Below are 14,022 nucleotides of genomic sequence, written 5' to 3' on the forward strand. Positions count from 1 at the left end.
GAGGGCCTGCCGCCGCCGCGGCTTGTTCTCTCCCCTCCTCCTTTGTGAGGGGAAGGGAGCGAGTCCGTTCCATGGCCTGCGCCCGCTCCGCGCTCCGGTCCGGGTTTGCCAGGCGGCCGCGACGGCGCTGGGTAAAATGGCAGTGCTGAGCCTCGTGTCGGAGTGAGGGGGACTCGGAGGAGAGTGGGGCGCTCTAGCCGCTCAGTCCGGCCGCCCGCCCGCTCGCTCGCCCGCTGCCGCGCAGCAGCCTCAGCTCGCGCCGCGGCCGGGGAGGGGAGGCAGGGCGCCCGGCCCAGTCCGCGCTCCGACTCTGCCTCCCGGCGCCCGGGCTGCTGCCGCGCGCCCTCCAGCCCGCCCGTCCCGGGTCCCCCTCCCCCCGCTCCCTCCCTCCCTCCCTCCCCGCCCCCTCCCCCTCGCCTCCCTCCCTCCCTCCCTCCTCCTTTCTCCGGCAGCAGAAAGCGGAGAGTCACAGCGGGGCCAGGCCCTGGGGAGCGGAGCCTCCACCGCCCCCCTCATTCCCAGGCAAGGGCTTGGGGGGAATGAGCCGGGAGAGCCGGGTCCCGAGCCTACAGAGCCGGGAGCAGCTGAGCCGCCGGCGCCTCGGCCGCCGCCGCCTCCTCCTCCTCCGCCGCCGCCAGCCCGGAGCCTGAGCCGGCGGGGCGGGGGGGAGAGGAGCGAGCGAGCGAGCGCCGCGCAGCAGCGGAGCCCCGCGAGGCCCGCCCGGGCGGGTGGGGAGGGCAGCCCGGGGGACTCGGCCCCGGGGCGGGGTGGGAGGGGGGGAGAAGACGAAGACAGGGCCGGGTCTCTCCGCGGACGAGACAGCGGGGATCATGGCCGCGCAGGTCGCCCCCGCCGCCGCCAGCAGCCTGGGCAACCCGCCGCCGCCGCCCTCGGAGCTGAAGAAAGCGGAGCAGCAGCAGCGGGAGGAGGCGGGGGGCGAGGCGGCGGCGGCGGCAGCGGCCGAGCGCGGGGAAATGAAGGCAGCCGCCGGGCAGGAAAGCGAGGGCCCCGCCGTGGGGCCGCCGCAGCCGCTGGGAAAGGAGCTGCAGGACGGGGCCGAGAGCAATGGGGGTGGCGGCGGCGGCGGAGCCGGCGCCGGCGGCGGGCCCGGCGCGGAGCCGGACCTGAAGAACTCGAACGGGAACGCGGGCCCTAGGCCCGCCCTGAACAATAACCTCACGGAGCCGCCCGGCGGCGGCGGCGGCGGCAGCAGCGATGGGGTGGGGGCGCCTCCTCACTCAGCCGCGGCCGCCCTGCCGCCCCCAGCCTACGGCTTCGGGCAACCCTACGGCCGGAGCCCGTCTGCCGTCGCCGCCGCGGCGGCCGCCGTCTTCCACCAACAACATGGCGGACAACAAAGCCCTGGCCTGGCAGCGCTGCAGAGCGGCGGCGGCGGCGGGGGCCTGGAGCCCTACGCGGGGCCCCAGCAGAACTCGCACGACCACGGCTTCCCCAACCACCAGTACAACTCCTACTACCCCAACCGCAGCGCCTACCCCCCGCCCCCCCAGGCCTACGCGCTGAGCTCCCCGAGAGGTGGCACTCCGGGCTCCGGCGCGGCGGCGGCCGCAGGCTCCAAGCCGCCTCCCTCCTCCAGCGCCTCCGCCTCCTCGTCGTCTTCGTCCTTCGCTCAGCAGCGCTTCGGGGCCATGGGGGGAGGCGGCCCCTCAGCGGCCGGCGGGGGAACCCCCCAGCCCACCGCCACCCCCACCCTCAACCAACTGCTCACGTCGCCCAGCTCGGCCCGGGGCTACCAGGGCTACCCCGGGGGCGACTACGGCGGCGGGCCCCAGGACGGGGGCGCCGGCAAGGGCCCGGCGGACATGGCCTCGCAGTGCTGGGGGGCTGCGGCGGCAGCAGCAGCGGCGGCAGCAGCCGCCTCGGGAGGGGCCCAACAAAGGAGCCACCACGCGCCCATGAGCCCCGGGAGCAGCGGCGGCGGGGGGCAGCCGCTCGCCCGGACCCCGCAGGTACACAGCTGAGTGGGGAGGGGGCTGGGGCGAGCGGGGTCCTGGGAGTGGGTGGCGGCTGCGGGGAGCAGGCCACAGCCTTGGGATACCCCCAGTCCGGGGCCCCCACTGCTGGGGAGCTGCCATTGTCTGGCTCTTCTCTTAAAATGGCTGCCTGTCTGCCTTCCTCTCCTTCCCTCCTTCAGCCTTTGTGTGGGGCTTTCCCTGAGGTGTTTGCTCCCCTTCTCCCTCCCTCCTGGTCCCCTCGAACTCCGGGGGTCTTCAAGGGGGTGTGGGGCAGAATGTGCGGGGAAGGGCCTGGCCGGGGTTGAGGGGGGTGCTGGGGGCTCAGGTTAGGGGTGTGCGGTGTTAGGAGCTCGGGAGTGGAGTGAACAATTCTTTGCTCACCTGCCGCTCCTCTCTGCCCGCCCTCCTGTCTTTCTCTAGGCCGTTCCCCATCTGTGCGTTCAAGGAGGGGCCCCTCGGGTTCGGGGGTACCTCGAGGGAGGGCAGGGGCCTGCTTGGGGGCAGCTAGAGGCCGGCTGCGGTTCACCCAGGGCAGCCTGGGCCATCTCCTGTCTTAGTCTCCGTCGGCCCAGTGGCCTGGGCTTCTCCCTGGAAGTGCTGGTAAACAGCTGAGTGATTGGAGTAGTAAGTGCAGATTGCTTTGGTTTGGGATTTGAATTATGGAGGTAAAATCCTTCTGTCAAAGCCAGGAGACAGTTGGTCTTAGGTTGACATCCTATCTGTGATCTGATTGGCTCCCCATCTCCTGCTCTTGGCCATTTATAATTGCCTCTGATGTAATGGTACAACAATCCTGATGAGCTCATAAACTTTTACACTCTGCTTTTCTGCCAGTGATAACCCAAACCATCGCTGCCACTATCTGCCTTTTATTCCAGAGCTGAAATTGGCTGTGACCTTGAGGAGGGAGGTTTAAGCAGCAATACTGTATCAGCAGGAGCAGAGCCCCAGACAGGCTGCCCTTGTTACATTGTGCCGAAACAAAAGAGGAGGCAGTGGCATTTTGCTTGTACCTTGGATTTATTTTGCTTGTTATGTTTTATGCAGCCTGAAATAGATTCTGTGTTGTCAGAACAGTAGCTGAGTTTTTCTCTACAATGGGTTTGCTGTTTGTTTTGGTTTTGTGACTTTCCTGATGGTATAAATGACTTCTTTGATGGCTCTGAAGATGCATTTGTCTTGAGTAATTTTGACCCTGTTCGCTTTGCAGAATTGAAATTATTTTACTGGGGTTTTTATCGAGTGACAAATGTGGGATCTTTATGGGAGGGGGTAGGAGAAAAACTTTTATTTATTTATTTTGAGAACTGGAAGCTTTCTGAGAGAGAATTTCATATTAGGTTCAAGTGTTCTGTTTTAAGGACGACTGGCCTCATTCTTTGTTTACATGTTGAGTCTGGTTAACACTTTCTTTTGTTAATTGAACTTTGGGAGAGCAGCTCAATTTAAAGAGAAGCCGATGTCTTTCATGATTTTGTGAGGGACTTTCTCCTAAAGGCCTGGTTTGGTGAAATTTATCATTTGTTCCCGAGATATCAAAAAGGCTAGTTTTGTATTTTGTCATCTGTTATTTTAGAGCTTTGAAATAGAGGTCGACTGTTTTTTTCTTTGCATTTTAAGGTATGTTCCATTTTCCCCCCATCTTCCAAGATAATAAAGATAACCACCTATAATGATACTTGATATTTGCTTAGAAATGACAACTTTAAGGTACATTTTTATGCATTCTGTTTTATTTTAATTTTGCTCTTCGTACCTCTTCATGTTCTGCCTTCAGTGCTTTTGTCAGGAGTCCTGTATCTTTTCAAAGAGGGGGAAAGCTCCTTTCATGCCCCCCGCCCCCCACCCCAGCAGTATTCAGTTGTACCTTCCTGCTATGAGATTTTGTTCACTGATTAGTTGTGTTCCTTCCTCATTCTAGAACTGCTTTTCTCTTCTATTAAGGTAGGAATTTTGAAAACAGTTGTGTTAAATGGCAGGTTTAGAGTGCTGTGCCTTGACTCCACATTGTCCATAATGTTCTGTGTTTGGGCAAGAAACTGGGAGAATTTTAAATTGAATCTCTAGTGTCTAGAGGATGAGCTTAGTCTTAGCAAAGAGAACATTCTCTTGTCTCTGGACAAGAGACATGCTACATCTCTTTTCCCTTGAGGGGAGGGGGGCTGAGTCATTTACCTTTTGTAAACTATTAGAGGAGTAAATTTGGGCTAAGTCAAGGTTCATTTAAAAGCAAAAATTAAAGTTGAAAAATAATATTCAGGCAAACACTTTGTTTTGGGGGGGTATAAAACCAACTCTTGCCATATAGTGATTTTCAGTCATTAAACGAATATTTGAGCACTTCCTTTGTGCTGAGTACTATGCTGTGTGCTGAGTAAATGGTAGGAAAATAGATACAGTCCCTGTTTGGAAGTTTGTGCTGCCCTTGGGTGAATTTTCAGTTTCACTTTTAACATCACCATTCCTAGCACTTCATACAACATAGATTCCTGTTCAATTTCATTCCAGTTGCCCTGATGCCCAGAGAATGGGCTAGTGAGCATTCACTTGTGGAAGAGACAGTGCAACTTCCAGTTTTGTGGTAGTCTCTATGAGGGATGTAGGTGGGTAGATTTTGATAGGAATTTCTTTTTGCTACTTAAGGATAAACCTCTTGTCAAACCATGATGCCTTATTCTTAAGCATTCTTAAATAATGGGGTCTTGCTCTGTCCCTTTCTTTCCTTAACTGAATCTTGGATTAAGACTGTTTTGCAGAGAATTGATTGACATAGCTAAGGTTGTAACGTTCTCATTTGACTCTGCCTTTATGAAATAAAGATTAGCTGAGTGTTTGTATTGTGGCTCTGTCTTTTTCACAGGAGCTGGAAGATCCCAGCAGGCAAACTTTCCCTTTAGGGCTTTCCATAAGTAATACTGTATCTCAAGGTGTTGAATCCTGCTACTGATGAGACACTTTTTAGTCACCTATGCACTTGAACCTCATGTAAAGCGTTTTATTGGGGATGCTTTTAGCTCTAGTACCTTGAGAGTAGTACCAGCTCATCAAAGTAAAAAATGAAATAGAATATGTAGTCTGGGATCAAGATGGATTTGATTATAGAAGTTTGGCTGTTAGTTCTTGCTATGGAAATATCAGACGATATTTCCAACTCCTGGGAAACAAATACAGGCATCTTGGGCTTATTATGGGAATGCCTACTGGCAGAAATTCTGGGCTGGCTAAAATACAGGACTCTTGGAACTCTCTCAAGTAGGAGGGACCAGGAAAACCACACTGAGACGGCACTTCATTGTGAGGGCTTCATGTTTCTCTACTGTCCGTGAGGGAACTAGGGGTGATGGGGGTTGGGATGGTTGCAAGAGAAGAGAAAGCATCAGGACCAAGGTTGGCTTCTTTGTATTGGGCCCTGCAAGGACTTTTTAAGGTTCCTTCCTTTGTGTGTGACACAGAGCAACCAGTAACCATGACAAGTGGCACCTACTGTAATAAGATGTCTTAGATTGCATTAAACATTCATCTGTTGGATTGGCTCCTGTAGGGTGTGATGTCTGCAGTAGGCTTTAGCAATGAGGTTAGTGGACTTTTTTTTTTTCATGTGGAAATAGGCTAACAAAGTAATGGTCAGGACCCTTTCCAATCCTCCCCCCGCCCCTCTGCCGTTGTATTGATTGGCTTCAAATCCCAAAATTCTAGAAGCAACTGAAATGAACCAAGCAAATATATGGTTAAAATACGGTATTCAAAATAAATTGGCACTGAATAGTTCTTTCGTGCAAGTGAGCTGGGATACCTTGGTCTCTAACATGGAGTCCTAATTCCCATGGCTTTTATCTCTGGGTTTCTCCTTGTTTAGATTGGTCATTATCATTATTGATGCACACTGAGTTGTGTGTGACACAGTGGTGAGGAGTAAAGAGTGCAGGATTCAGGAGGAAGAGGCTTTGGTTCCACATGCAGATCTAGATTAAGCTGTGTGATTTGGGGCAAGCCACTGACCTTGGGTTTATTTTCTCTTCATCAGTAAAGTGAAGTTGGTGGACTGTATGGCCTTCTTCCTCTGTGATGCTACGCATTGGGCTGTGCCTCCATACCTAACTTGTTATGAAGGCAATTTCTGCCTCTACATTGACCAGTAGGGGTCTTGAGACCATCTTTCTTCCCTTGGGCTTGAGGAACTCAAGGCTGTTTTCTCTTGAGGATTTACAGGAACAAGCTCTGAACAGTTGGGTACCACAATGGTCTGTGGCCCTTTACAGAAAAAGCCTTACCAGACTATTTTGTTTTGAAACTGTTTATGTTTGTCATTAGTCATTCCACCTGGCTGGTGGTTTTAAAACACTAAACATTAATTGAAAAATTGGGCAGACTTCACTAAAGCATGTCTTGAAAAATAGTTGCCTCAAAATCTCTAAGAGGGGATTTTGGGAGTAGATTTGGGGTGGGGTAGGGAGTGGATAGTCATAACATTAACACTCTGCTTCTCTTGGGGGGGATAGGAAGGTGGGGAGAGGTAGCATTAAGTTCTCCAGACTCTTCAGGTGTTTGGGCAGGTCTAGGTCTGGTTTGGGCAGTTGGTTGTAATCTGAGTGCCTGAACTTGCCCTGTAAGTTTTGCTGAGAGAGGAGCAAAAGTTCCTGAGACTGGAACGGAAAAGCTAAGCATTGCAGGGTCAATTTCATAGGCCTATTGCCTTTTCTCATACCCTTAGTTTTTTAGACTATGTGGTGTGTTTTGCAAGTGGTCCTGGAAATGCTATTCTTTCCCTTCTCCAGCACACCTGAATTTCCATTCTTTTTCCTCCTGGCTGGATAGTTTAGAAGTATAATTTAGGCATCTTAGAGGTATGCTAGAAGGAAGAAGCTTCCCTTTATAAAAGAGGAAAAAAGGGAGAGGAAAAGGTGTTTGATAATTCTCTGCTTGACACAGCAGCTCCTTCCTCTTCTGAAGGAACCAAATGTTTCAGAGCTTTGTGTAAATACTTGCTGAGCTGTCAATATGTACCCAGGAGGTTTCTGTAGTAAGATGTAAACGGCTCTATAGAATGTTTGACAGGCAAATTAATAAACAGTTTTCAAGCAAAGATAATGCTAGTCTGTTCTCATGTGGTGGAATAAAATAACTTTGGAGGAAAAGAAATGTGGATAGGGAAGAGGGTAGTACTGGGGGTGTGGAGGCGTGGAGGGAGGCTAGGAGAGATGATCTAAAAGAGACTGGAAGTGAAAAGACGCTGCTACGCTGGAAGAGAAGCCTCCATGGTCCTGGGTCTAGGCGTAGTTCAGGGCACATGGAGCCCTGTTCAAAATGGATTGCAGTTTCAGAGAGAAAATAAACAGAAGTCTGGAAAGAAGATCCTAAGTTTCAATAGTGAGGTAAGTGTGCTCCAAAAGCTTGGTTTATGAGACTTTGAGTTTTAAAGCCTTGTTCTTTTGGAAAGGTTTTGTAGTTTGGTGAGATGTTTCTAGGGTTGGGTTTGCATTTTTGGAATACCAGAAAGGAGAAAAAAAGATACTGCAACTTCAGCGTCGTCCTCAGCCTCTGGCTGTGGCTCTCGGAATTATAAGCCCGCTTTAAGGGTTGGGTTTATTTGTATAGTTTTTACTGGACTTCTTCTGTGCATCATATATCTATCTATCTATCTATCTATCTATATATATATATATATATGAAGCTAATGCACCCAAGTTCCTGGGTTAGTACAAAGTCCAAATGTTTGGGGACTCACTAAATCCTGCCTGAAGGGTTATATGGATAGATTCAATCTTTGTTTTTGAAATTGCCATTTTAGGATTAAAAACATTTCTGAGTTCCTTCAGTGAAACATTCTTTTTGTGGAGGAAGAAATATTTTAGAAGTATTTTAGCTGTGTGCCTGTGGTACTCTGGTTTGGTAGCCTTGTGAGATAACCAGATTTATCTTCTAAAAATCTCTTTTTAAACAAAATCCACTGACTCTGACACCGCTTTTCTTTACAAGAAGTGTTTTTAATGTTTATTTATTTTTGAGAGAAAGAGACAGGGTGTGAGTTGGGGAGGGGCAGAGAAGAAGGGAGACACAGAATCTGAAGCAGGCTCCAGGCTCCGAGCTGTTAGCACGGATCCCGATGCGGGGCTTGAACCCACAAACCGTGAGATCATGACCTGAGCTGAAGTCGGACGCTTAATTGACTGAGTCACCCAGGTGCCCCAAGAAGTGTTTTTATAGACCAGAGTCCTGCAAGTGTCTTTTTGATTTAGCATAGCAGTAAGGAATATGAATGTCATTATGGCCCTGACCATAATTTTTAGGTTCTGCTGACTTACCAAAGGCTATCAGCTTGTTTTAAAACAAAATTCAAAAACTTGCGTTGACACAGACAGTGGTTGCCCAGGCCTTTGTCATTGTGGTGGTAAGGATATTAGAACATGAGGCTCATTGCTGAGAGTATAATTTTTAGCTCAGGGGGATTTGGAGATTCAAATGGAAATAGGAAATAGCCCTATGTGAACACACCAGTTAGATATTAGGAAGGGACTTAAAAGAGACAGTATCTGCTTCAGAGGAATTTCGTTTTCTTGGTGAAGCATGCTTATGTGCATACATCTGGAAAACTTGCAAAGCAGAGTTTTATAAATGGGTATAGACCAACCTAAGTGTATGGGCTGAAGGAATTCCAGAATAAGGAGCAATCAGAGTTGGGCAAAGTTAACCTGGGACAGCTTTTCAGAGGCAATGATTTGTGAAGCTTAATGTTCAAGAGGGGGAAAGTTAAAATATTAATTTGCCTTTTCATACCGCTACTCTGAGTTCCATGGGCTTTACAGAATCCAAACTACACAACCCTCCCCAGACCTGTACTTGTCTCATTCTAGTGACTTTGAGAATTTGGACTGTAACTGTAAAATTCCGTGAGAGTGGTTCCAGGGTCTTAGTGGTTCTTGTGGTTATGTGGGGCCTTTAGTACAACCTGCCAAGTTCTTGGCCAGTTCAGGGGCTCTTTTGTAGTAATTTCGGGTTTGGAAGGTTGTGTCACCTTCAGAGTTGTGTGCCCTGGACAACTCTGCAGTGACGGTGGTTTAACTTTGGTTGGAGAGCCTGTTTTTCTTCTTCTTCTTTTTGGTAGAGTTAATTGAGTTTTTTTAAGCAAAACAAGAGTCGTGAAGTACCTGTCCAGACACTTAGGCTGCTGCTATTTCTGAAGAGTTGGGAGCTGTGCTGAAGCTGAGTTGCTTGGATGAGACCTTCTATTGAGGGTTGATGGGTGGATAAGCCTGCATGTACACAGTTTGCCCATCTGTTCACAGAAATGGCCTTTAATATTGTTTTTGATTAGGTTGGCTGTGGCCAAGAAGCTCATAAATGGTGCAAACACATGCTTATTCCTTATGGGAGCCTCTGCAATGTAGTGATTTTGGTTTCTCTTTACCTGCTGATCCATGTGTGATTGGAACACACATGATTTCTGGCACTTTTCAAGGACTGTAAGTGGATGCTTTAACAGCTGAAAATGCATAGAGAGTCCAGTGCCAGGCTGCTACAGGGCTTTCACCTGGAAGAGGATAGGTTACACTGTTCCAGAATACAAGTACGGAGTGGAGTCTTAAATACAGATTCTAGTTTAGAAAATACTTTGGCATTTGGCAAAGCAAATTTCCAGTAACTCAGAATTAGGGCACAGTGGTTCATCTGCCATGGATAGCTGGTGAGTAGGGGCTTGAGATGAACTCCTTAGTCTGTCTAAGTTTTAGAGGAATCCAAGTTAGGGTGAATGTGGAATTAGCTATCTTGAGTATTCTTCCCTGAAATTGTGCCCCCCCCTCCCCCCCCCCCCCCGCCATTCAAATGGATGGAATTAGTTTTTGTTGAATGTAAAAGGACATCTGAGTGAACTTTCATTTGTTTTTGTTAGTCATTTATGCATACTAGAAGATAGTCTTGGGACAAGTTGAGTCTTTATTTACCAGTGGCTTCTGCATTTTCTAAGGGTGTACTGCAATGAGCAGTCTAATGCCAAGAATGCATTCCAACATGCTGCAGAGTAGGAAATTTGATCCCTAAAATGTTGACTTAGTGTTGGTTATGGTACATATTAGAAATCACCCAGTAATCCAGGACAGATTTTTGTCGCCCTCCAGGAAGTTAATGTTGATATGAAATACTAAGGAGCTTGGGGCACTGGGGCTATGGGCTCTGCAGGCCCAGAGCTGCTTAAATTGCCACCCATATGAAGAGGAAATGTGCCATGTGCTTTTTTTCCTCTTCTACATTTGGGCTTCCTTATGGCTTCGTTGCTTCTGGGTTCCCAAGTCTGCAATGTTAGATATTAGACTTCCTCCTCCCTTGGCACGGGCACATTTATGATTTTCTGTGGCTCATCACCAGCAGCCAAGATTTTTGTATGCTTTTTCCCTCTTAAACTTGTTAGCTTTCAGCTTGCTTGTTTATAGACATCTCTGTTAAAAGGAACTCCCTGCTCAAGATCTAGCACCAGCATGACTGCAGCAGGGGAGTTTAGGGGTTGGTGTGATACCAGTCATTTAAAAACCCATTTGCCGTGTACTTTGTGTTTTTTATTTTGCCTCCTGTTTCCCTTGAGGTCACAACTTGCTTGCTGGGCATGAGTGCATCTGGGTCCAGCTGTTTACTCTCAACTGACTTATGCCGGTGTACTTTAAGAAAAGTGTGAGTTCAGCCACGTGGTAGATGATTGAAGTGCATGGCCGCTTCCTTTTAGAGGAAACAAGTATGTCTTCGGCCTCTTCTTGCACAGTGATTTCCCCCTCTCTCTGGGTGGACCTTATTATGGCTTTCTCTTGTCCTTAGCGAACAAGTCACCTAATGCTGGGAATTAATTGCTGTTTCTTGCTGTGTCTTGCCTGGTGCATACAGATGGCTTTCTCTCTTTTTTCCTCTGTTACGAAGGTGGTGGAGTTCTTGGGTTGGTCCAACAGTGGTAGACTTCTAACTTTTTATCTGTTTAGGAATCTGATTGCCAAAGATAATTCTATTATAAAGGACTGAGGGAACGATTCTATAGGTAGTTTATCCGTAACTGTGTCCTGGGCCACGGATAGGCTGAAAGCCTCACTGAGATCCAAATTTTCAAATGATGGCATGTTGAGGGTGAGTATTAATGATAGCAACCATGCATTTGAGCACTTACAATGTGCAAGCTCTATGCTGGGTCTCTCCATGAATTTACTGATTTAATTTTCAAAACCATGAGAGGTGGGTTTCTATTGTTACTCCTCCTACTTTACACATGAGGAAACAGTAAAAATGAGAAATTTGCCCTAGGGCAATATGCTAGTAAAAGGTAGAGTTCTGATATGAATCAAGGTTTGTCTGATTCTCTAGAGTTGTAACGTAAAATACTAAATTTGCTTCTCTAAAATAAATGTTTTAAGCACTAAGGCTTATTGGGACATTATTTTTGCAATGGCCCAGACCTCTTAAATGGGGTGAAAGACTGAAAAGTTACAATTTTACATTATGCCTAGATTTCTGTCCATTTAGAATTTTTTTTAAGTTTCTGATGAGTGGCCATGTGATCCCATTGTAAGAGTTGGCAGCATTTGGTCCTCAGGCCACTTTCTTTTCAGGAGGGGTCTTTGAAAGTGTTGGCGGGCTGGGGGTGGGTGGGTGGTGGATTAAGGCTCAAAAATAGACTCCTTCACTTTGATCTAAGTGAGAGTAACTTGCATTACAAAAATATTTGCAGAGTGATTTTACTTTCTATGACTTGGAGCACTTGCAGGAGAGGCAAAGATTATTGTCTTAATTTCCACTTGGGGAAAGTGAACACAGAGATTAAGTGCCTCACACAGAGTTTCTTAGTAGAGTCAGCTCTAAAACCAAGGTTTAAAGTTCCCTTAGGCTGTGTGACTTTAGGCAAGTCACTTCTCTGAATCTGTATCCTCAACTGTGTAATGAGGAAAAGTATCTACCTTGCAGGCTTCAATAAATATTAATGAGATATGTGAAAATACTATTATCAAATAAAATTTGAACATGACTCCTGGTTGGTAGAGGCCCCTGCTTGAGAGGGGGATAGTATTGGTGGTTAAAGACTGTTGTTGATCTTCACTGAATTAAAAGCTAGTTGGTTAAGTGTCTGACTCTTGATTTCGGCTCAGGTCCATGATCTCACAGTTCGGGAGATTAAGCCCCATGTAGGGCTCTGTTCTGACAGCATGGAGTCTGCTTGCGATTCTCTCTCCCCCTCTTTCTCTGCCCTTTTCTCCCTCTCCCTCTCAAAATAAATAAACTGAAAAAAAAAAAAACAAAAAAAAAAAAAACAAACGCTATCCCATAGTTTTTAGCTGCATCTAAGTTATATTAATACTTAAAAGAAAAAACCAACAAATTTTATTAAGTACCTGTTGTCAGTTTGAGAGACAGATTTGTGCAGTGGTTCTCCAGGGGATGGGGAGTGGGGGTCCCTAACCATTCTCCTCATTATTACCTGGGCCCTGTTTAGAAATGCAAATACTCGTCTAGACCTACTGAATCCAAAACTTTAGCATTGTTTTAACAAACCCTCCAGGCCATTGTGATGCAGGCCCAAGTTGGAACTACTGGATTTATGCATCTATGCTCAACTGGGCTAGAGTCCATCAGAATGACCTGAGGGGCTTCTTCCAGATTACACCATAGGCTAATATTTCAGATGTATGTGTTTCTCCCAAGATGTGAAAGAGTTACTGGATACAGAAAAGGTTAAAAGTGCTTGGGGTTGGGGGAGAAGAAAGGAAATACTTTTGAGATCATCTTCTATTATGCAATAATGATAAACTCTAGTGACAGAAAATGTCTGTTTTCTTTATAGGGCTTGGGGACTCCCTGCCTTCCATTTCTCTTTCTCTTAGCTCTTTGGTGACATGTAGCATGAGGATAATCTGAATCTGTGGTACTGGTTGTTTGATGAAGGTGGAAAACATAATTTTAGGATGGTGACCTGTGGTCTCCAGGTATGACCAGCCAAGTAAATTGCTTAAGAAAGTGATTCTTGTAGATGCCAGTTTGGAAAGCTTTAATTGAACACCATGATGTCCCTTCTGCTTATGATGGCTTGTGATCTGAGAACAGGACCTTCAGTGATCTGCTGGTCTCTCAGGTCATCCTCAAAGACCTCCCTCCCTCTCTCACCTGAGCCCCAGTGGCTAGCCAGTTGTACTGTGATTTTTCCTTTCCTTGTGTCTCTTGTCTTTAAGTCCTAGCAAATAAACCCATTAAGTCAACTCCTGACAAATCGCCCATCTTTGAAGTAGATGATGTCTCTCTAAGGGGTGGACATTTGAGCCAAGACCTGTCCCTAGTTGTATGTGATAAATAATGATTGTACTTGACCCAGAAATGGAAGTTAGAGAAATGGTCAGATAATAAACAGTAACCATGCAAAAGACCTAGTGGAGAACCCGTGTTCTGGTACACCTGTGCTTTCTGAAAACCTGATGTGGTTTCTGTATTGTCCCCAATACAAGCAAGTTTCCTTGTACCAGGCCTCTTTTCCTTCCTGCCTGAGGACTGAAGCTGAGATCACTGTGACCCGGCTGCAATGAAGGCTGAGGCTTTCAGGAGGCAGTATGCTGACAGTTTGATCTGGGATTTAACATTTGTATGCACAGACGAAAATTCCAGTAGGGAGTTTTATGTTCTTTGTGTGTGTGTTTGTGTGTTTTAAACTCATTTTGTTGTCCCTCTGCCTTATAGCTTTATTTTCTCTGTTCTTTTTTTTCCTCTTTTTCATTCTGTCCTCTGGTGTCTAACTCCGTTAGCAGAACACAGAGCACATGGAGGCCTCCGTAACTTTACCACACCAGAGCTGCTTAAATGTTTTAAAAGTACTGGAGATGCAGCTTATACCACTTTCAGATCAACATCATTTTAGTAAAAATTCCTGATATCTGTGTACCTCTGTTGGAGTTGTTTGGCTAACTAGCGGCAGCCAGTGCCTTTATCTAATAAACTAACAAACAGAAGTTTTCCTAAATGATCTCTACCTCTTCTGCTCTCTTTTCCCACTTTATTGCCTTGGTCTGGAGACTGTTTCTTAGCCCTCCTTGAT

General features: G+C 47.4%; 1 protein-coding gene across 3 annotated transcripts in view; it reads left to right on the forward strand.

The window, feature by feature from the left end:
- The first annotated feature begins 764 nt into the window (after positions 1–764).
- ARID1A (AT-rich interaction domain 1A) overlaps positions 765–14,022 on the forward strand; it is a 69,000-nt gene continuing 55,742 nt past the window's right edge. For 2 of the 3 annotated variants that reach the window (XM_045476202.1, XM_045476203.1), the window contains exon 1: positions 765–1,970. In XM_045476202.1, coding sequence (XP_045332158.1) covers positions 831–1,970 — 1,140 coding nt within the window. In that variant the 5' untranslated portion in view covers positions 765–830. Of the gene's footprint in view, positions 1,971–7,216; positions 7,349–14,022 lie in introns of those variants that run through there. The other variant, XM_045476204.1, reaches the window with a different exon arrangement.

Source organism: Leopardus geoffroyi, chromosome C1 (assembly GCF_018350155.1).
Source record: "Leopardus geoffroyi isolate Oge1 chromosome C1, O.geoffroyi_Oge1_pat1.0, whole genome shotgun sequence".
Lineage (NCBI taxonomy): Eukaryota > Metazoa > Chordata > Mammalia > Carnivora > Felidae > Leopardus > Leopardus geoffroyi.